Source organism: Cyprinodon tularosa, unplaced genomic scaffold (genome assembly GCF_016077235.1).
Source record: "Cyprinodon tularosa strain WSP-4 unplaced genomic scaffold, ASM1607723v1 ctg191, whole genome shotgun sequence".
Classification (NCBI taxonomy): Eukaryota; Metazoa; Chordata; class Actinopteri; order Cyprinodontiformes; family Cyprinodontidae; genus Cyprinodon; species Cyprinodon tularosa.
The window spans coordinates 353980-376963 of NW_024038682.1; the positions used below are offsets into that span (position 1 = coordinate 353980).

A 22984-nucleotide genomic window follows, 5' to 3' on the forward strand; every position below is an offset into this window, starting at 1 on the left:
AACTGCATCTGAAGGAAAGAAACAGTCCAGGCCATTGGTCCCGCTGACATCATGTTAGTGCAGCAGAGATATACATGACACAGCCAGTGACTTCATCACATGGTTATATCACAACTGCAGTGCCACTGTCATCCTTCACTGGTTGAGCTGTCCTTGTGTTTCTCCCATGCAGCTCTTTCAGTAAGGCTTGGAAAACGCAGACCTAAAGTGCGTTTCATCGTTTTTTTTTCAGCTGATGTGTGGTTCCTGTTGGATTTCACAGCTGCAGTCTTTCTCTGCTTGATTCCTTTCGCTGCCTTTGTCTCCGACTTGGTCAGACGATAAGTGAGTCTCGGCTGAGAAGAGTGTTCTGGTAGAGACAACAGCAAGAAAACAAAAGTGAGTGTGAGCAGAGAAACAGTGAGAGCAAATATTAAGTAGATCTTTCTGAGTAGAGTGGTGTGGGGTTAATATGGTGAAGAACCTGGGACAAACTGCTCTTCAACTGTTGATTTTTCAATGAGGATTTAATTGAAGGCCAGAAGTTGAACACCAGTCTGTCCCAGGTTGGTCTGTAAGTCAACAACCAGTTATAAATGTTATGGGAAAAAAAGTAGAATACAGAACAGAGGATTCTACCTAGTTTTCATTCTGGTAGCTTCTGAATCTGACCTGTCAAAGGTACAACAACAACACTTACAGTAGGCTTGATAAAACATCTAACTCCCCATCCATCACAGAATCAAAGGAGAGTACACTTCAAAAGATTCCTTGACTTTTAAGCATTTGTGGAAGATATGTATTAAACTTATAGCAAGGAATGGGAATTGTGCCAAAAAGAAAAAAACAAAATAATGGTTATAAGTGTCAAAGAAGCATTCTGACCAGTCTTGCAAACTTGGCCAGCATTTACAGTAAATTGATTCTCTTACTTGAGTAATTAGGGGACTTCATTAACTAGCATATCTTTGATGCAGTGAAGAAGCTCCCAATTCATCACAGGGTTTTTATTGGTCTTTCTTTCAAAAAGGTGCTTTCTTAATACGGGGTGAGCTTGATGAGTATCAGCAAAACTCACCACATTAACCTATTTAATGCTTGAGAATGTATATGTGTATATGAGGCAACAAAAAAAAATACCAGCTGGAATAGCTCCCTGGAGTAGTCAAAAGGAATATTGGTACCTTACCTACAACAGACAGAAGGATTATTAAAGTGGGTTTGCATGATTACGGGGGATCATGCAAACATTTTACTGCAGTGGACTCCTTCCTTGTATTAGTAGACTAAACTGCTGCTTTCCCCTCTTTTGTTTGTTGCTGTTTTATAAGCAGAACACATATCTAATGATATTACTACAAAAACAAAACAGACCATGAGCTGCATTTTATGAGGAGATACGAGGATCTCTGCTTAACAAGGATATGAGAGGGGAACCGTGGGTAGATCGAAGGACAACAAGACAAAACGGATAAAGAAAAAGTCAGTGTGGAAGCTCCGTAAAGGGCAAAACTCTTCATTATTGTGCAGATTTTAGATTAGGCTAGTTTTGCACTCAGTTATCAAACCTGAAAAGATACTAAAGCTTATTTGTTTCAATGTTTCTAAATCCTCCTGTTACAACAGTTTTCTTTCTTCACAGAAAAAAATAGAGAAAACCCCTGACACTAAAGGTGCTCTGCCCAAATGTTACTCAGCTAGTCAACTTGGAGCCCACTTAAAAGAATGGTATATTCCAACTGATCTCACTGACAGAGACTCCAGAAAATATTGATTGATTCTATATCTGCAGCATATGGGTTACAACATACTGATATTTAACTCCACCTCATTTACTAAATAACACCTCATTTACTCAGACTGTATACCCAACAAGCAGAGCCAGATTATTGAAAGCCATTGTGAGTGAATGGCCAGCGTTCCTTCTTTGAATGTCTACCTGATCTCGGCCTCCATGATTTCTCTGTTCTGCATTGCCCTAGTTGGATATTCTCTTGGCTTCTGATCTCTGGATATCAACCTTGTTTCTGCCTCCTGACTGCCGCCTACTTTACTAATCCACAGATCCTGTTGCCCATTTCTGCTTCTATGGATTTAACACAGTTTCTATCTCCAGATCACTTACTCCTGCCAACCTCCTGGTTTGAGGAATCTGAAGATCCTTTCCTGATTGTTCCTGTAGTTTTTTTTTTTTTGGATCAAACCCTAATTCAAACCAATGTTTCCTATTCAGAAGATACACGTCCACAGCGATGCCACCAGCCTGCTATAGCGAGGAGACGAAATTCAGCATCCCTACTAACACAGATTCTGAGAAGAGGTTCCTAATCTTGCCGCTGGTGTATGAATACATATTTCAAGAAATCTTTAGGCATTTATCTGCTGTGTCCAGCTAAACTTTTGGGTCCACTTTGCTATCGTTACAGTCCCTTAATCTTCATCATGAAGTTTGCTCACTTGTTTTCTCTAACAAACTTCAAAGGCCTTTAAAGATCAGCTGGATTTATAAAAGTTGGCTTTTTTTTGGTAATGAATGTCTTCTGAAAGCAGGTTATGTGATGACAGCAAAGGGGCTGAATACATAAGCTACACTTTTCTCTGTGTTTTTATGGTTAAACATTTCAAAACCACTTTTTTTGTCTGAACAAAAAAGTGCAAATGTGTGAAATATCATTGATAAGTTAAAATACAAACCAAACCTCCTGGCACAGTATGAATACATTGCAATTTTTTTTATAACTTTCACAATAGCCTTGTCTGTAATTTAAGAGATGATCCACTTGATTAACTATCTAATATCCAGAGAATAATTATCTAAAGCAGGCATCCCCAAACTTGGTCCTCGAGGGCCGCTGTCCTGCAGGTTTTAGAGGTTTCCCTGCTTTAAAACAGCTGATTATAATGATTGCAGTAGAGCAAAAGCCTGTTAATTAGCTTTTAATTAAAATCAGCTGTGCAAGGAAACCTCTAAAACCTGCAGGACAGCGGCCCTCGAGGACTGAGTTTGGGGATGCCTGATCTAAAGTAAATTATCTGTCTCACATAAAAAATATTAAATTTTAGGAAATTTTATCTCTTTGTGAATCTGAAAGGAAATACATGATAAAATGCAGTAACTATCACTGTTAGATATATAAATAAATATTTCAGGTTTAAATCAATAAGAATCTTCAAATTGAATTCTAACCACATGTTGTACTTCTTGTTTTTAATATAAAAACATGTGGCACACAGAAACCTTATTTGTGTGTGATTTTCCTCACCACTTTCCGGGACTTGTCCCGCTGCTCCTCCCTATAAGCAGGCAGGGAATGAACAAGTGGGGAGGAGCGAGCGTTTGCTGGAAGCATTGGTGGAGACAGTCTTTCAGTTCTGGTTCTTTCTGAGTCAGATGGAGGCAGCGAGTCTGCCTCAGGCCTGTTACTGGGAGAGCGGCTACAGAGCCGACTGGATTCCCTGCTGCTCTTCTTTATGCCCCCCCTTGAAGGTGAATCTAAATCTTCCTCACACCGCGCCTCATTCTTTCTCTGGGAAACTCCTCGTAGTTTCTCCTTACGCTCCAACAAGCTATTCAGGAAAGTGGCGTCGTAGTCCCTGTCCTGAGAGGACTTTGATGGTGGGCTCATTACTAGGGGTGGTGGCTCAGGCCTCTCCCTTTCCCGTGTGCCCCCCTTCTTTTTAGGAGAAGGAAGAGGGCTTATGTTGTATCTGCTGTTGTTGTTTGCTCTGGTATAACCTTCTTGCACACTGTTATCATCAAACTGATCCTCATTGCTGTAATAATGCTGAGGAGGACCTTTGCGATGGGAGGGGTATCCATTGTACTCCAGATCCTCCATCTCATACTCCACCATTTCTTCCCCTCTCCTTTCTTTTCCTCTGCTTTCTCTCCGTTTGTAGGAAGCAGCAAACTCCTCCAGCTCATCCAGGGAGCCCGTCCGTCCAGAAGAGCGATAGGTCTTTCTCTGCAGATTTTCTGAACAAGGGTTCCATCTACAAGATATCAAAGAAGGTGTTTTAGACTTAGACTCAACTTTATTTATCCCTTGGATTACTCCTTCAGGGAAATTCTGGTTCCAGTAGCTCATATACGGTACAAAGAGTTAAAGCAAGATGTCATTAGACATAAAAATACGACAGACAATACAAAACAGTGTATATAGTACTATAGCAATTGTACCAAGTAATTGTTTTGCATTGTTATTATTAATAATAAACCCAAATTCAGAAATATTAACAAACATCAGCACCTGCCGTGAGTGTCCTCATCACTGGAGTTCTGTTGTCGCTTACTTCGACCGATCCTGTGTGAATGAGAGGAAGACGGAGGGTCATCACTGTATCGTCGTGGAAGTAGAGGCTCATCCTGGCTGTCAAGGTGGTCTGAATCTGGGTGATGGTAACGATGTGGTGATGAGGGGTTTTTACGGTGACGCTGCAGCTCTGGACTGCAGTTCTCACGGCGGCTCTGGGGTTCCTGACAAGAGGAGTCTTGATCAGGGATGGCAGGTAGGGCTTTCTTCTGGACGTTTCTATAAGTTTGGCGAAAGTTGGTGTCTACTTCATGGAGGGAGCTCAACTCTGACTGACTGCAGGCTGGATATGTAAAAAATGGATAGCAGATTATTGAGAAGGCAACCACTGAAAATAGTATCTTATAAGGAAGACACAGGAGTAGAATCCAAAGCTTGGAAACATAACCAGACATTTAGAATTACATTTGTTAAAACCAAGTAAATCAAGCTGGCATGCATATCTGCTACATGTTCATGTGTGAACAACAGGAAACCCAGCAGGCAGAAAGACTTAGAGCAGAGAGGCATGCTGTGATAGGCTCAAGAAAATGGGAATGCTAAACGGAAGCATCCAACCAGCACATAGCATCAGCAGGCTTCAGTAGCGAAGCTACAGAGCGGATTTATCAAGCTTACTCTGTCTGCTGCTGGACCTTGAAGGGTTGAAGTGAGCCAGCTGTTTCTCTACATACTGTAGAACCCTTAGAGAGTTTTGATCCTGTGGTGAAGGAACACGGTAGGGCATCCCCACAGCATGCATTGGCACTGGAGATACTGTAACAGTCATAATTGTAAAAGGACAGCTGAACGGTAGAAATACCAGTGATGCCAGAGGAGGCTTCTGATCATTACAACAAGTTAGTACCAGTACAATAAACTGATAACTCCAAAAACTGTCTGCAGTAAACAACAGATCTGTTTCAGTGAGTATATAAATTTCTTATTGCATTATTTCCAACCGGTGTCCAGAATCAGACCAATTTCAGCTTGAGGTGTTGCTGCCATTCAGCAGATCAGTCTCTCATACTGAACTTTAGATAAAGGACTAATGTGCATGAGTATTGGTACATTTTGATGAAACAGTTATTACTAATAAAGTAAAGAAATAAAGCTATTTTAAAAAAGTAAAAAAAAAAAACAATCCACTGGAGTTAGTTTCCAAGTTTGAAGACGTGTCGCTTCCCATCCAGGAAGCTTTTTCAATTAAAAACGTCAGAAATAGCTTTGAGTTCAAGGCTTTATAGAGTGGACCAAAACAACGCCTTGTTTTGGCTTAGAAAACATGCAAATTGAACCGGAAGGCATGTTTTCTATGCATGTTTCTTGTTCTTTGCATGTTCTTTGTTCTGTGCAATGAAAAACCTTCCTGGATGGGAAGCAAAACATCTTCAAACTTAGAAATTAAGTCCAGAGGATTGTTTTTTTTTTTTTTACTTTTTTAAAATGACTATGACCTGGATGACTGAGAATCTTCACCAGCATAAAGAATCAAGGGTTACATTACGCATAAGTTTAGCATAAACGTAGACTAGGATTTGCTAAAATCTGATATTAAAATCACTCTGGTAAGCTGCAATAAATTAATTTCTAATTGATCCAACAGCACAGAAAATAATGACTTCTTAATCTGGGTCATGTGCCTTAGCTAAATTTAAATTTTACATTAGTCAATAAAGGGGAGTATATTTATCAAAACATATCCTAAAAAGTGAAGTCATGGCTGCTTTAACTTGCTGTTATAAAAGAATATATTCTTAAATGTTGATCAGTTTTTATATTTGGTCTTTATCCAGCAATAAGGCTAATGATGCTCTTTTTAAGTAGAATAAATAAAGAAAGACTTTACCTGCTGCAACCAGGGTGCCATCTGAGGGGGGGGCAGAAGACACCTTGTCTACCAGTGATGGCGGGGCAATGGGGACCATGGCTGGAAGTCCAGACACAAAGTAGGGAGGGTAGGCTGGAGTTTGAAGGGTGGAGGTTCCAGTCTTTATGCCTTTACCTGCTTCGTACACTAAAAAGAAACCATTTCACACATCTTCAATACAACCAAATGATCATACATCACCAATAATCCTAGCCTGAAGCATTTTCCACTCTAAGTGTGTGTTAATCCTCACAGTGTCGGGGGCAGCAGCACGTGTCAGGGCAACACCAGCAGCTGACGTAGCAGCAGCAGGAGTGGGGACAGCACTGACACCAACAAACTCCAACCAGCAGCAGGAATAAAACACTGCCGAGCACCACAGCCACCACAAACACCCATTCTGCAAGGACACACAGCATAGGGGAAAAAAAACAAGCAGATTTCTTTTTTTTGCAGCTCGAACGTGCACAAGCAGATACATGATACATGTTTGTGCGAATGCTTAAATGAAAATCTTGTAAATGTAGTTGCTCTTCTATTAAAACTGCCCAAATATTCACCATCAGCTTGATCTTTCACACTGCTGTGGACAGATAAGATATCAAATGGAGCAGCTTTTAAAGTCTTGTCTTACTTATCAGCTTAATTATTTGACCTTTAACACATTAAGTTGAGAACTGAGCTAATCGCAGCTGGTTATTTGACAATATAAGAGCATGATATCTTTATTTGTCTGTAAAAAGCATGTTAGTTTATCACAGCTGATTTATTAGCTCCGCCAAGGAGGTTATGTTTTGTATCGGCGTTGGTTTGTCTGTCTGTTTTCAAAATAACAGATATAGATGAATTTTTTCTGAAATCTGCAGAGAAGGCGCATCTTGTGACTCTGTGAACACAAGTATTAACTTAAGGCGGAAGTCACAATATGTTGGAGGAAATGAGCTGCTCGGTGGAGGTCTGCACTCTTCCAGTGCTTTTCTAGATTTAATGTACAGTATGATCCTGTCCAGAACATGCTAAAGCTACTACCCACTTCTTACTCGTTTTATTCCGACAGATACTGTCGATGTTCAAAACTACAGTATGCATAAATCCTCACACAAAGCAGACCAGCAGCAATTTTGCAAAATACCACAGCACAATGTTGTTTACTCCCATTTATAGACACTGTTTAACCTATATGATTGGTGTCAACAAGGCATAACACTCTAAAAAACAGATAATTTTCAAGGTGACAGAATAGTGTGACAAATACCTTTTAAAATATTTCTTTTTAATTCTATTTAGCTTTTTGAATAACACAGAGTGAAAAAAACTGATTTGTTTTTTAACTGTGATCAATTGCGAAAATATCAAGCGGGAAACAAAGGATTAACACAAAAGAGAGAAGTCATTAACCTTAAAATAACTTAAATGAAAACATGTTTGCCTTTTCCAGCTTTTCTAAATATTTTATCAGTGTGAGAAAACGACAAAAAGGTGATAATTTTGCACAACATATTATGAAGAACAACAGATAGGCCCCCTCTATAACCTCTGTTTATGGAGACTACACAAAAAAGAGGGAAGGAGAGGAGAGATAAGGAAACCTTCAACAATGTTATATACGGCACCACATTCTCTCTGTGTCTCATAAACACAGGCCTACAGACTCAGACACCAAATACACCCTGGCAGGAAACCTGGCCCTGCTGCAGGAAGGAAAAGGTCCGTTTATGCTGCTCTCTACAACACTGAAAATCTGGCTGTTACAGCTAAATAACTTGTAATGTGATCTGATCTGCAGCCAACATGACTCCTACAAAAATACACAATCTTTCTTAAGTATTTTAGACTCCGGAGGAATGTTTGTGAGTCAATGCCACTAACGCTGAAGCAGCTGAAATGAGCAACTATCAACCACTCAGCCTCAGTGACGTATTGCATCACATCGGGATTATTTTAACACAATTCCTGCAGATTGTCTTTAATCTGATTACTAATATGTATGACATAAACACCACCTCCTTTAGAACTGCAGGCCTTTAACCAAATACTGCTAAATGACATGTTAACCAGAGCCATAAATAACTATAATGACCATAATGACTGTTTTCCAACACAGCTCATCTTAGCGGGAGCAATGGCCAGCTCATTACTTGATGGGTGTGGATCGGCCTGTTATCTACAGAATGACTCTGTTAAAGCTTCCTTAGAGCTAATTTACAGACATATGTTGTATTCAATGCATTTGTGTTACAATAAATGAAGTAAAATTGAAGAAAATTGCTCACCAGAACAATATATCACCAAGGAAAATGTTAAAAATCATGTTTTTGTTTCCGCCAAGGTGGCCCATTTAAAAGTTTGAATATACAAGATGTTCTCTGGAAGATAAAATAAAAGTGTGGGATATGATATAACCCAGTGGTTCCCAAAGTGTGGGGCGCGCCCCCTACGGGGGGCGCAATGCCATTGCAGGGGGGGGGGGGGGGGGGCGCGGGAAGCGGTATGGATGAATGAAGAAAAAAAAAAAAAAAAAGCGCTTGCTTGACTGAGCATAATGGACAGTTGTGACACTGCAACCCAGATTTGAGAAGATCTACAGCAAAAAGCAGGCTCACTACAGCCCCTGAAAAGATGGGAGGATTAAAGTACAAAGAAAAAACTCTCAGGGAGCTGTTAAATGTTTTCACTCCATTTTGCACAGAGGCTTTTTTAATGTATAGATTATAGCAAAGTTAAATATTGTTACAAATAAAAAAAAAGAAATATGTTTAAAATAACACAGACAAAAAAGAATCCTCTTCTAATCTACAGTATAGAACTATGAAAAAAAATACAGTTACACAAAAGTGTTCCACTGTAAAGATGGTGTAGTTTGTTTTGTTGCAACCTGAAGTGTGAAATAAACTTCAGTGGAGTTTGAAAACAAAATATGTGTGTAGATTTATTATATCTGGTTGAACGATGTGTGTGCCCAGTTGATTTTTTTTTTTTTTTTTTGGGGGGGGGGGGGGGGTTATGGGGGGGGGGGGGGGGGGGGGGGGTTATGGGGGGGGGGGGGGGGGGGGGGGGGGGGGGAGGCGTGGAAATTTTATTGTAATCCAAAGGGGGGCCCAGAAGAAAATCTTTGGGAACCACTGATATAACCAATCTGAACATTAACTTTTAATTTTTATTTGGATTTAATGGATGCTCCAGGTATGTTTGTTTGCCTGTATTTCTTCAGCAAAACTGCCAAAGAAAAACTCAGATGTAGTTAGCGGAAGAGTTAGTGGAACGCAGGAAAGCAGATACAGAGTAGAAGGCATTATGCCCCAACTGTACCTGGCATAATCTTCAAATCAAAGTCAGGAAGGAGATCTTCAGGCACACCTGAGAAACCTGGAGAGAGACAGAGCAAAGGTGACCAGAGCAAAGGAGTGCTGATCAAGATGAGCAAACTGAGAGATGGATATACTGAGGTGGAAGCCTGCATGCACGCTTTAAGGTGAGAAAACACAGCAAAGCAAGGAAAAGAAGAACAAGATGAGAGGTCAAAGCATGAAGATAGGATTCGTTTGTGATTTCAGAAAGTTATCATATCAGAGCTGTGCAACGACCATGAAATTTGTGATTTTAGAGGTCTGGAAATATTATCTATCTGATGATAGCGAAGACTGAAACTTCAAGTTATTCCCATGAAGATAAAAAAAACAGGCCATGAGAAACCGAATGTCCCAGTTAAGGATATATTTTTTTAAATTCTGGACAAGCAGTGAGGACAGTTTGATTTATTAGGCACTCCCAGAGTCTGATCAACATCATTAATTAAGTGCATTTAACTTGTATATCTTTTAAGAGAGGGTGGATGGTTTAATAGTCGTCTATGACAGTAGCTAGTGTACTTTTTCTATACCCTTGAAAGGAAGAGGTTTGATTAAACCAATATTGAGGATTATACGTTTTCTTAAATCATGTGCACACATAAACAAACTTCAGCAAGTTAAGAGGTGAAACCCCCACCCCCCCCACATATCCCTGTGGCGTAAACAGAACCTGTGTTTAGCAGTTGAGAGTGTGATTATTGGCAGAAAGGAGTGAAGCTATGCCTGCCGAGCCAAAAGCAAGGCAGCACAAACAGTGTGTAAGCTGAACTATTTTGGCCTGACTCCAACTGACAGCACACATACCTTAGTTCAATCTCTGTGGAGGATTAAAACTGGTCTTTGCTGGGTTGGAAAACAAAACATGTGTTTCAGTTAATGCAGAAAGATTTCATTAGGAAGATTTCAATAAACAAGATTTGTTCTCTTATTCTTTTTTTACATTTATTTCAGGAATACTTTGTTTTATTTTGTTATTTTTTTATTGCTTAGTTATTTTGGATGGACTCTTTGGGAATGTTTTTTGTAATCCCATATAGGCTGATGTATACAAACTGCTTGACTTAGTTTTTCTGTTTCCAGAAAAACCTTAAATAATGAAGTGAGTCTAGATTCAATTCAAAAGGCTTATAATTCCAGGACAGGTGATTTTTGAAAACAACTACAATTGATATCCTTCAGCTTAATGCAATCAAAAACATTTTTCTTTAAAGGTATGGTGGAGGGTGTTCTTTTTCCGGGTGGATCATCAAAATAAGTGGTCCTCCCAATTGTCAATCATTCTGCTGATATGTTTACGTAAGGCCGTCCTACGTGCTCGTCCCCATTTTCACATACCGGTGGTGAGTCTGACATAGTGGAAAAATTGCAAATCTTCATTTGGAAAGTAAGCTTGTATGAGCGAGTGAAACCAGCGAGTGTGCATGAGGAAAAATGGGCTGCTGCCTGCTCTTGCACATGTTTAATAGGTGTTTCCTCTTGGTGCCGGGTACAGGGCTGTGCATGTGCATTTTTTTTTAAGTGGAGGCGGCGGTTCTTTTTAAAAAAAATTGCGAAAATCCTCCAATATACCTATGAATGTTTAACCAAAAGCCAATATTTATATTTATGAGGCATGAGGTCACGGTATTAAACTAGATCATATGACTTAAAATAAAGGATGTAGCAGAGCAAAGGTTTAGTTCTAGTGTTTGGATGCAGAGTTTTCACCTATTTCTCTAAAATACCAGTGAAGTGTCTCGCATGGCATTACTCTGCACCTATTGTATCACTGTGCTCTGCCCTGCCTCCTCCACATCATTAAATCTTCCCTGCCTTCTTTTCTGTGAAGCCATTTGCTGAAAAGACAAAAGACACCCTGAGCGTGGCCTCAGCTGTTGTTATGGGAACACAACAAGTGCCTCAAACGGTGAAAAAAATCAGGAAATAGACAAATTCTGTGCCTATGATGGATTAATATGTAGATCCAATAACATATAAGGTCTGCTTATTGCTTGTTATAACCTGAATGTATTAGCTTTACACTTCGAGTCCGTTGGATATTAAACAAACAGAAGTTCAGTGTTCAGTGATGTTGAGGGCACCTTAGAGGTCAAATGGTGTCTCAGCAGTCTCTGTGGTAACGTTTACAACTAAAATGCACATACAACTCACACTCCTCATTGACCTATTAAAGTGTTGAAGTCTGTTTAGCACAAACTACATTTCAAAGCCCAGTAACATACTGTACAGCTGAACACAGTTGCTCTGGTTTCAAATAAAAGAAGAATGTGCAGGAAGAACTACTGGTTGTTGTAAATCAGCTCCACAATGAGCCACAGCTGCCCATTTTAAAAGCTCTGATATGCAGAAATGTACAATTTAAAAGTTTATTTTACAGTCATTACAAAAAGCACTTACAATAAAGCATAAAATATTTTAAATGTGTTAATGAAAGTAACCACAAAGAACAATCTGAAGGTTTAATGAGGGTATATTCATGACAAAAGTCAGTGACTCGCTCTGTCAGCAGATATGTGTGGTATATCTACTTACAGCTTAATTTCACAACCTCTGTTTCTTTTTAAGTATATATATATATATATATATATATATATATATATATATATATATATATATATATATATATATATATATATATATATATATATATATATATATATATATATATATATATATATATATATATATATATATATATATTAGTGCTAAAGGATAGAGTAGAAAAGTAGAAATGGCTTACCAAGAACCTGCAGCTCCACCGAAGCTTCATTCTGTCCTTCTATGTCATCAGCGATCGTCACTTGGCAGAAGTAAACACCACTGTCTCCCCACTGCACCTCTCCTATACGCAGATCTGCAGCTAAATGAACGAGTAAGTCAACGTTTTAAAGCAGCTCTCCCTGTTTTTAAACACACTTTATGTTTATATGGAGTGTTGAAAATAACTCCAGAATACAGTGTTAATAAATCATCTTCTCACTTCTTTTTACATAAAAATAATTAATTTAAAACCAACAACTAAGAAATATGATCGATTTGGAATGTTTAAAAAATAAACTGACCGGTAGGACTACCCCGTTCAGCAGGTATTATCATGTAATTGAATAAATGGTACACACTTATATCAAATTCTGTATTGCTTTGTATTGAAGGTACTTGGTTCTGATCCTCATTTGGAGTATGAAATTTTATAAATATAAAATATTATGACAACATACCAACCCCCTTATTTTCTGCTGGAAGATATTTATTGGAGCTTTTTGATACCAGTTACAGCAAAATACTTCGATCCCAAATAGGGAGTACTAAATTGCTTGCGAAAACCAAAAATTGCGTATGCTGTGAATGATGTGTTGGGAGTGATATGCTGAGTGTGTCTATGGATGATAACAGGTTCTGAAGAATTTTGCTTGTGCTACTGGCTGACATCACAGAGAGAGCAGGGTGGATTTATTTTGCCAGTGTGAAAAGCGGTGCAATTTTCAACAGCACTGAGCACAGATAGTAGGAATGTGGAAAAAATGCAGGTAGAGGAAAAGGAAATGACCTTGTCTGTTTCTGTAAAATGAAAGAAAACCAAGTGTTATGACTTGGAGGAACAAAAATAGTAGAGCAGCTTCTGCATCTGCATTATTCCAACTGTGACAACCAGTCTGAGCCATTGTTTCAGGTTTTGAAAACAATGAGTATCAGTAACGGCCGTCACATCATCTTTCTAGACACAGCGACACAATAAAACAGAAATATTTCATTTACTGGAAAGTTTCCTCAATTTTATTTTTTTTTATTATATATGAAAGTTTTTCATATAAAGAAATGGAAAAAATTGTGGTCCAGCAGAAGCTCTCAAAGAAAAGCTGTTGAACAATTGCAAAACAATAAAACATAGGACCAAACTTTTATTTGTCATCATGTCAATCGCATAACCTAAGTTACAAGAAAGACAGGCTAATATAATAACTGGAGATTGAGTGTTAACAGCACCACAGATGTGTGAACAGTAATAGTAAGATGTTAACATACTTTTATTTTAGAATTTATTAGCACATTTTGCACAAAGTTAGTCTGATTTTCAGATGTGCTAAATTTAGACAGAAACTACACCTGCAATCAGTTTTAAGTTGGATAAATCACACTGGAAGTTATTACACTAGCTTTACCTTCTCTGATTTTGCCACCTCTGTAAATTTATTAAGGGAAAAATACTTTTGCTTGCTGTTCTACTTTCTGTTCCACACCTCACAACATGTGGTTAGGAGATCTGCTTTCCTCACGCTATCAAGTTTTTTAATGTATGCAAATCTCAGGTAGATAAGGCCTATGGGAAAAAGATACAAAATTACCCAATTAATGAAGGTCAAAGCACACATGTCATTACTGTGTATACCAACAGAAGCATGGTCAGTAAAAATATCATTTTGCACTTTAGAAAAAAAATGAAGCACCACAAACTGACAAGACACAGTACAATGCATGATGGGAGGAAATAACGGCTGATAAAAGCCTGCACCAAGAAACGTCCTTTATTTTGTCAACTTTTTTAATTGCAGCTTAAGAAGAAGCAATATCTTGGGTCATCCAATAATACTTTCTTTACATTTTGCAATATGGACACACACCTTCTAGATCAATAGTTCTCCAGGCTTATAGAAAGTCTAGCATGCATTTCTTTAGAAGTTGACTCATATTCTACAAGTTATCAGGCTATTTATTAGAAACCAATCCAAAAATAATTTTTCTCCCTGATATTTTGTCAAAGAAATAGTTAATGAAACCATGTTGTTATAACTTTATGGCATTGCTCATTTACTTGATATGCATATCTTCTCTACAATGGGCAAGGGGTGCAATTTCAAACCCCACTTGCAAACACTTGCTGCAAGTATCATAGGAAATGTAAGCTAAGAAAAGATGCAAATGACCTCGGAATAACGGAAGTGTTCGGCACCACTAGGAAGAGACGACAAACTGGGATAAAATAAAGCCTTTATTATAAATGAATATCTGTGGACCAGACCCTTGGAAAAAACTTAAACAGGATGTTGTTGAGAGGAACTTGGAGGGAAGAAACATCAGTACATTTTCCTTTAAAGATTTTGAAAATGTAATATCTTTGAGCATCTGGTTTATTCCATTTTTAAGGATCGGGTGCTGTATAAGTTGAATTGTCTCATTTTTGTGGTCTGATCCAATTTTAAAGGTCATTTTTCAGTTTTTCTCGATTGCAATTGTTGAGCAGCATTTTCCCTTTGTAAGTGTTGTATGTGTTAGCATGATTCCTGTGTTGTGCTAGTTTTGTTGTCTTTGCTTGTCTCAATATTTTGTTTGCAATAATTTATAGAGTTGTAATGGTAATTGTACGGTAATTGTTTTTAACACTTTTTCAATGAAAAATAGAAAAAAACAAACAGGCATTCACATCTAAAGACTGCCTGAATAACACACGGGATGGATAAAATGTAAAAGTTCTCCTTTTTGGGAGAAAATTACATCGATAAAAAGAAACAGGTGTGGGTGGATATTTATTTAGTTTGGATGGGTACAGTTGATTCATTGATCTATTCATTTATTTGTAATATTAAGCAGTTCAAAAAATGTTGAGTGAGTTCCTGCTTAAAACAAACTTCATGTATTTTTTTTTGTGTTGTCATTTTTGTAAATTAAAACTATGGAAAAGCATACATATAAAAAAAATGAAAAAACATCAAATATAGGAAGGGACAGAATTCAGTCTATCTTGATGTATGAACGAGTCGGGCTATGGGTTAAACTTTAACAGGTCGGGTTTGGTAGTAATACTGACGGTTCGGACGGGTGCGGGTTTGTGAAACTGGAACCGTGCATTACACTGACTGTGTTCCTCTAGCTCAACGAGCTAACAAGCCAGGTTGTTATAAGTTAGGACAGGACGGTTAGCTCACTGCGTCAAGTGGAGGTGAAGATTCACCAGTCCAACATTTAAATTTGTCTGGTGGGATGAAAAAAATGTAATGAAGCCAGAAACTGCTACATAAACGAATCTTGCATCCAACAGTTTGGTACTCAATTGCGGCGAACAGAGAGATGCGTTCCCTTGGATTCTACACAAATCTACATACTATTACAGCCATAGTAATTTCTGTATTTGCTGTGTTTATGTATTTGCAATAAGTTTGCACCTCTAGACCACCATACTTTGACTTCCTAAACATATAAACTCCAGATTCTAGTGCTATAAAAAGCAGATATTCTTTTTTTAACCCTGAAACTTCTTTTTTTTCTCCACATTTTTTTCCTGCTTTCCTCGTGCTTAAGAAAAAAAAACAAAAAAAAAACAGCCAAGATCCAGAGGAAAATAGGATGCCCGAAAGCTCGAAGAGTTACAGACAAACACATCATCAGAAGATTTTAAAGGCAGCTGATTAAGTCCAAATGATCTTGGGAGTGGTTTAGAACGTTAAAACATTTGCTCAATAGTTTCATAGATCTCTGTTGGAATGATGGAAGTAGAAATGTTGTAGCTAATGTGCACGTTGTTTTGCAAACTAGCCTACTCTTGTGAACTCAACACAATATATAAACCTAAACTTCAACAAGTTATAGATGCACACTTTGATTTAAGTTGTGTGATAAAAATGTGATTTGAAGGGTTCAAATCTAACTGGCTTGCTGACAACCCTGGGTCAGTAACTCTATTGTAAGAGGGTCACATGCATAAATACACCAAGCAGGAAACACTTAGTAGAATTCCCTTCCTTTTCCTGTTAGGCAAAGATAGACGCAGTAGGACCGGTCTCAGATATTCTTGTAAAAGCTGTAAAGCAAAATCTCCTTTGATTTCCTTGGATTAACCTTTATATAATGAATCGTCTGAGATGTGTATATGTGGACTGTGAAGTGTTGAGCGTGTTAGCCATGTGATTACCAGAGCCCCCCTGCATAGAGCCTAGTCAGAGAGACTCCAACCTCACTGCGACCTTGAATAGGATTACATGTGTATGGATGACTGGATGTCTTCAACAGCAACATAGATTTTACTTTTTTCTGTCAGTTTACCAGATCTCTAGTACGCTTTAAAAAAAAAGAGTGGGAGAGGGAAAAAGACAGCAGTGTTATATTGAGGGGGGAGATGAAGGGGTGGACACTGAAATACATCAGAGGGAACAGAGCAGAGGTGGAGATGAATGAGGTACAGTGTGGAAGACTTTTCTTTTGTCCAAAATCCTGGCTCAAGGAGAGAGTTAGTGCTCCATAAATCTGAGACCAGCAAACAAGACCACCCTTCAGTGCAGAATAAGCCTTTCAAGACACACATGCATGGAAGAACAGCCTGTCTCTTAAGGTCTTTGAGACATTAAAGCAACAAAGCAGCGGAACATAGAAAACTAAAGGCATGTTTACATGGAGGCTGAAATGTCACCAAGCAAGAAAAGCAGACAGGGTTTACTGTATATGAGCACAGTTTTGATCTGCAGAGGAGAAATGCTTACTATTGATGATGGTAACATCTCTGTTCTTGTAGAACTCAGAGAGAGTGACCGAGGACCCAGAGATGGAGGCCACGTTCCTGACAGTCCTCCTGTTGTCAGAGCAGTCCAGGTGGCTGGCAGTTGTACCCGTCTCGTAGCGTCTGCCCGTCCCTACATTTCCACCCTGCAGCCCGCCTCCACTCAAGCTGTCTGGGAGGTTAAAGGAGTCCCTTGTGCGGTCCCTGCAGTACGATTTGTAAATCCACTTCACCATAGCTGGCTGTGTGGAAACGCTGGTGTATTGGCATGGTAGAACCACTGACTGGAACAGGATCGCATACCTCTTCTCATCCCTCACCATCACATGAAGGCCTAAGCCTGACGGAGGGAAGACACCTGTGACGAGCAGAGGGATCAGTGAGAGGATGGGAGGGTTAAAACATTAGATGGATGTTTATTGAATTTTATGCATATTCACCTAAAAGAGGAGTTTTTCTAAAATTATATTAGGGAAAATTGGCAAGTAAAGATGCGTTTCCGTGGACGCATAGTTTTCTGAAATTAGATATTGTGCCAAAACAAAAAGGTAACACTTTTTATTAAGTATTTCTTAAAACCCAGACCTTTGAGTCTTTTAATGAATTCTTTGATATCTTGAAACTAGTGCGTTCACTGAGTTTTGTAGCCACAGTTCAGTACAAGACAAAGCATTTTCTCTATATTCTGAAATAAAACTGATACTGAAGCTGTTTGCAGAGAATGGAGGAAGATTTTGAGCACTGAAAGCAAAAAATGCAAAAAAAAAAAAAAAAAATGAACAAGAGCAATATCTGTAGAAAAAAAGAAAAGAAAAGACTGTTGCAACAGTTAGAGCTTCTTGTGCTCCCAGAAACCCAGCAGGGGTTTATTGACCTGTTCTTTGCTTTCAAGCTCCTGAAGCCATGGGGGCTCTAAGTCTCAGGATGACCTGGAAGCTGTACTAACATGCTAGAAACTACGGTGAAGCAACAATAAGTGGAAAAAAAGAGAAGAAAGACAAGAAGCAAAACATACACACCCAGAAACATCTGTGCATGCAGCTCTGTTCCTTTTACTATTTGTGAGGCCAAACTCTAGGAGGAGGAATGATCTCCACCCGTAAAAATGACTGTGGGGTGAAGAGGGGATCTTTTGAGTGGGTGGGGTTAAAACAGACTACTTACATTTAGGATAGTTTTTTTTTCATGTTATCATGATTTGAAGATTAATCAGTTTAATCTACTTCTACAACATGTTTATCAATGATTTCCGTTTTTCTTTGAGTATAAATATGGGGAATAGAAAAGGCCTGTTTTAGTAATGCCAACAATAATGGCTTTAATAAATTAAGGCTTTCACAGTGGTGGCAGTATCTACAGTAAATTTAGCCATTAACAAACAATAATGTTAGTATTCCATAACAAACCAGGCTAAGCAAGGATGCAAGTTTATCCTGCCCTAAGCAGAGGTAGGTAGAGTCCCCAAAAATTGCACTTAATTAAGCGTAGCACTACTTTAACATTTTTTTACTCAAGTAAAAGTAAAAAGTAGTCATCCAAGAAATTACTCATGTAAAAGTAAAAAAGGATTTGGTAGAAAGGCTGCTTGAGTACTGATTAACTGTTGGTTAATAACATCAAATGTAATGTTTATAAATGATGAAACAAACAGGCTTTATGTATAAGATCTAGTATTTATAGACTAAAATGACTAAAGAATAAAAAATAAATGTCTTGAAAATAAAAGAAGAAATTTGTTCAGAAGAAATACTTTTTTTTTTACTTAGAAAACCAATCCTTACAATGAGAACTGTATATTTGTTAGGACATGCTAACAAACTTCCAATGTTAATATCTATTGTTTATTGAATGTTTAGCTGATTTTGGAATTGTTCAAATTCCTCACAGAGGTCAGAGAAATCACAGATACTTTAATAGCGAAGTAGAGATACTTCACAAGAATATAACTCAAGTAAAAGTAAAACGTTCAGCAAAGTAAATTTGCAGCTAGAAATATTTAAAAAAAAAAGTTTTACTTTAGTAAATGTAAATGGAGCCCAGCGGGAAGTTCAACTGAATAAACTGATTACTCGCCTTCATCCGCCTACAACACAGTCAATCAGCTTGAAACACGCCTCCATGAAAGCCAGTCAGCATTCCAAGGGAATTTTAAAAGGCCTCCGATCCGCAACTTGTCTACTACCTAGAAGTGGTTCCGCTGTCTGACTTCCTTCAAATGACCCGTTTAAATCCACCTTCAGCCCCTTTTCCACCATTGTAGCAAAAACTTCATCAGAGTTTTATTCCTCCCGGACTCTTAATGCATTCCGTGAGCCTGGTTCTGCCAGACGTTTCTTCCCAATGGGGAGTTTTTCCTCTCCACTGGCGCTTCATGCTTGCTCATCATGGACAGGTTCTCTAAACCTGTGTTATCCAACTGGACTCCCATCTTCCAGGTCCTTAAGTGAAGCTCTAGTATCAGCTCACACAGTCCACTGGATCTCCCCATAAAGCTCAGCATACCGTCTCACTAACCAGCAGTCTACAGACTGACCCTGTTCTTTGCTCCTGTTCATGCATATAAATAAAAAAAAATCAGCAATGTTTCCTGCCAAGGTCTGAGCGCCAAAGACTAAGTAATTGTATCAATAAATTATTTTTAATTGTCTTTTCTCTCCGTGTGAGTTTTTCAGATTGAATGGACTAAATATGACCAATTACTACCCACTTCTGACCCTAAGGCGCAAAAAAATAAACTATTTAAAAAAAATAACATGTCAACCTACTGTAGTTTGACAGTTTGCTAATAATCATGGGAGTCTTTACATTGTTTACATTAAATAAGTGATCTAAATCAATTCAACTAATGGCATATATACTCTGTTCTGAAGAAAAAAAGCAAATAACCAGATGAAGCTAATAAAACATTCAGAACTCAGAGTTTCAAATCAAGTTTTAAGCACATTCACATGATTGGCAAAACAGAACGGTGAGGCCATCCTGGATTTAACAAATACCTGAAAATGAAAGAAAGAGGAGGGTAGAAGACCAGACAGGGAAGCAATGGATGTTATGAAGGTGAGGTGAAGAAAACTTAATGCTTGTTTTTTTTTTTTTTTTTGTCCTTTTTTGCTGCCTTAAAGCTGCAGTCTGTAACATTGAGGAGAGAGCAGACTTCGACTGAAAATTTGAAGAAAAACAGGTTTCACGCCACTCCCCCACCCTCTCTGCTTCACTCATGCCTCACCTCCAAGCTCCACCCCTCTCACAGCATCTGCGCGGCTACCGCATGCGACCAGAAGGGGGGGGGGGATTCAGCGTGTGTGAGCTGTGATTGACACTCCATCAGACGCTCCTCTGGCTGTGATTGGTTGTTTTGACTCGTCCCGAATTATTCTTTCCAGATTGAAATACAGGCAGTATGCGGGACCAATTGAAGCAGTTTTTTTCACAGGTTACATATCACATGTACTGCTGTCTGGGCATAGGGACAGTTTTAGCCAATATGACAAAAAAGTGATTTTTAAAAACTTACAGACTTCAGCTTTAATTCTCTGGCGTCGAATAAAAATAGTTTTATTTTTTGACAAAAAATGACCACACTTTGCATGATGTAGAAATAACCAATTCAAGAATCTATTTATACCAGCAGTTTTGATATTTTAAATTGAACTGTGGCTTGTTTTCTGTATTTGTGTGTAACTGTTGGCTTTACTTTAATCCCCATAATATTACATGGAGTATTAACTTTCTTTACTCAGTTTTAAAATGTTGTTTCTAAATAAGATGAGTTCAAATAAGTTGTGAGTATCTAATTTTAACGCTCAGTGTTCTTGATTAATAATTTTTTTTCTGTTAGTCTTTTAAGAGTTTTTATGCTTGTTTTTTTTTTTTTTTTTTTTTTTTTTTTTTTTTAATGAAATATTTCTCCTGTCTGAAAAGACAAGTTAAAAAGTAAAAAAACAAACCCTGATCCCCAACCCCCAAAGCTTCAAGCCGGATTATTCATACATGACTCAATCCAACGGAAAAAAAATAGTTTTAGGACAGAAAACAGCGAGACTGGCCCCTAAATTCCCACCCTGCCTTTACCAATCTGTTTCCGCAGGTTGGATAACTGTTCCAGATTTAGCGCAGCTTCTCCTACCTGTCAGAAAAACTAGAGGAATCCACCACATTTCGGATCAAATCAGCTTCCAAATCCAGCCGGTGAATTTAATGAACATTTCAGGACACTCTCCTAGTTCAGTCCTGCTCCGTCTCATCCCTGGCTGGTGCTTCAGGATGGCAGAGGCAGCTTATAACGGGACACCAGCGCACGGGGAGAGGGAGATGCGTAAAGCTGCGTACATTTCAATGACTTCCGGCTTTTCCCTTCATAATAAACCATTCACTTACGCAGACAGTAAAATAAAAGAGAACATGTTAACACAATAATACATTTATCGAAATAAATAATAAAAAAATCTCAAAATTATTAAATTGGGGTCTAACTTGAATATTGACAAAAAAACTTCTGATCAGTATAATATGAGAAGAAAGTTAGAATTCTGACTTTTTCCTTAGAATTCTAACTTTTTTCTTGTAATTTATTTTTACTTTAATCTCAGATTTCTGACTTTAAAGTCAGAATTATGAGTTTAAAGTCAGAATTCTGAGATTTTTACATTTTATTTCAGTATAATATGAGAAGAAAATCAGAATTCTGACTTTATTTCTTGTAATTAATTCTTACTTTAATCTCAAAATTCTAAGTTAATCTCAAAATGCTGACTTGGAAGTCATAATTCTAAATTTTTAAATTTTATTTCAGTATATTATGAGAAGAAAGTCAGAATTCTGACTTTTTCCTCAGATTTCTAACTTTTTTTCTTGTAATTAATTCTTACTTTAATATCAGAATTTTGAGTTAAATCTAAAAATTCTGATTTTAAAGTCAGAATTCTGAGATTTTGAAATTCTATTTCAGTATAATATGAGAAGAAAGTCAGAATTCTGACTTAAATGTAAGAATTCTGACTTTACAGAATTGCTAATTCAGAGAAAAAAGTCAGAATTCTGAGAAATAAGTCAGAATTCTGACATTTTTCCCCTTATTAAACTGAAATAATATTTAAAAATCAGTTAACTTTTTATTTTTTATTTTTTGTGGCCTTAATCCTCTTCCATATTAAAGCTGAAGTCTGTAAGTTTTTAAAAATCACTTTTTTGTCATATTGGCTAAAACTGTCCCTATGCCCAGACAGCAGTACATGTGATATGTAAACTGTGAAAAAAACTGCTTCAATTGGTCCCGCCTACTGCCTGTATTTCACTCTGGAAAGAATAATTCGGGACGAGTCAAAACAACCAATCACAGCCAGAGGAGCATCTGATGGAGTGTCAATCACAGCTCACACACGCTGAATCCCCCCCCCCCCCCCCCCCCCTTCTGGGCGCATGCGGTAGATGCTGTGACCCCCAGATTCCACTCCGCTCCGCTCCGCCCCGCTGACGTACGTCGTGCGGAGCGCTTGTCTTTCATGGAAATCAATGAGAACGGTTCCACACCCACCGCTACTCCTCCGCACGTCTTCGTCCACGTACGTCTTCTCCGTCCGTCACCGACAAATTACGGAGCCGAGCTATTTTTTGCTCCGCTCCGGTCCGGCCAGGTCAAGATCCGCAATTGCAATCGCACCAAAGAGGAAAAAGAACCTCGACAAATTCCGGTTCGTCAAATTAAAATATAGTAGCAACAGATTGGTGACTTTGCGTGGAACTGTTAATAAAGCCGTATGTTCGGAAAGGAAGCTCGAGGCGGAGAAAAAGCTAGAGAATATATATAGCCTACGTATATATATATGTGTGTGTGTTTACATACATACAGGAGTCATGGAACTCTGCTTACAGCTCCTTCATATTTCATGTACACTAATAACATTTGTACATGGTTCTTGTTGATGGCATTAAAATCATTTCTAATAGCATTAAAATAGCATTAAATTAGAGTCACTCATTCCTGTATGAACCCTGTGAGCGCTTGATT

The 22984-nt window shown here is 38.2% G+C and overlaps 1 protein-coding gene across 5 annotated transcripts; it reads right to left on the bottom strand.

Annotated features, from left to right (window-relative positions):
• Window positions 1-220: 220 nt before the first annotated feature.
• On the bottom strand, window positions 221-21257 carry LOC119782334 (immunoglobulin-like domain-containing receptor 2). Of its 5 annotated transcripts, XM_038283264.1 has the most exons (11): window positions 21104-21257; window positions 16961-17335; window positions 12232-12351; window positions 9451-9507; window positions 6395-6541; window positions 6121-6288; window positions 4911-5048; window positions 4230-4575; window positions 3243-3972; window positions 619-651; window positions 221-349 (listed from the first exon to the last, which is right to left on the bottom strand). In XM_038283264.1, exons 1-10 carry the CDS (start codon window positions 21132-21134, stop codon window positions 619-621), a joined length of 2145 nt encoding a protein of 714 aa, XP_038139192.1. In that variant the 5' UTR covers window positions 21135-21257; the 3' UTR covers window positions 221-349. The 5 variants fall into 5 exon arrangements, with proteins under 5 accessions (XP_038139192.1, XP_038139191.1, XP_038139194.1 ...); XM_038283263.1 differs by lacking the exon at window positions 619-651; XM_038283266.1 differs by lacking the exons at window positions 619-651; window positions 12232-12351.
• Between the last annotated feature and the right edge of the window lie 1727 nt (window positions 21258-22984).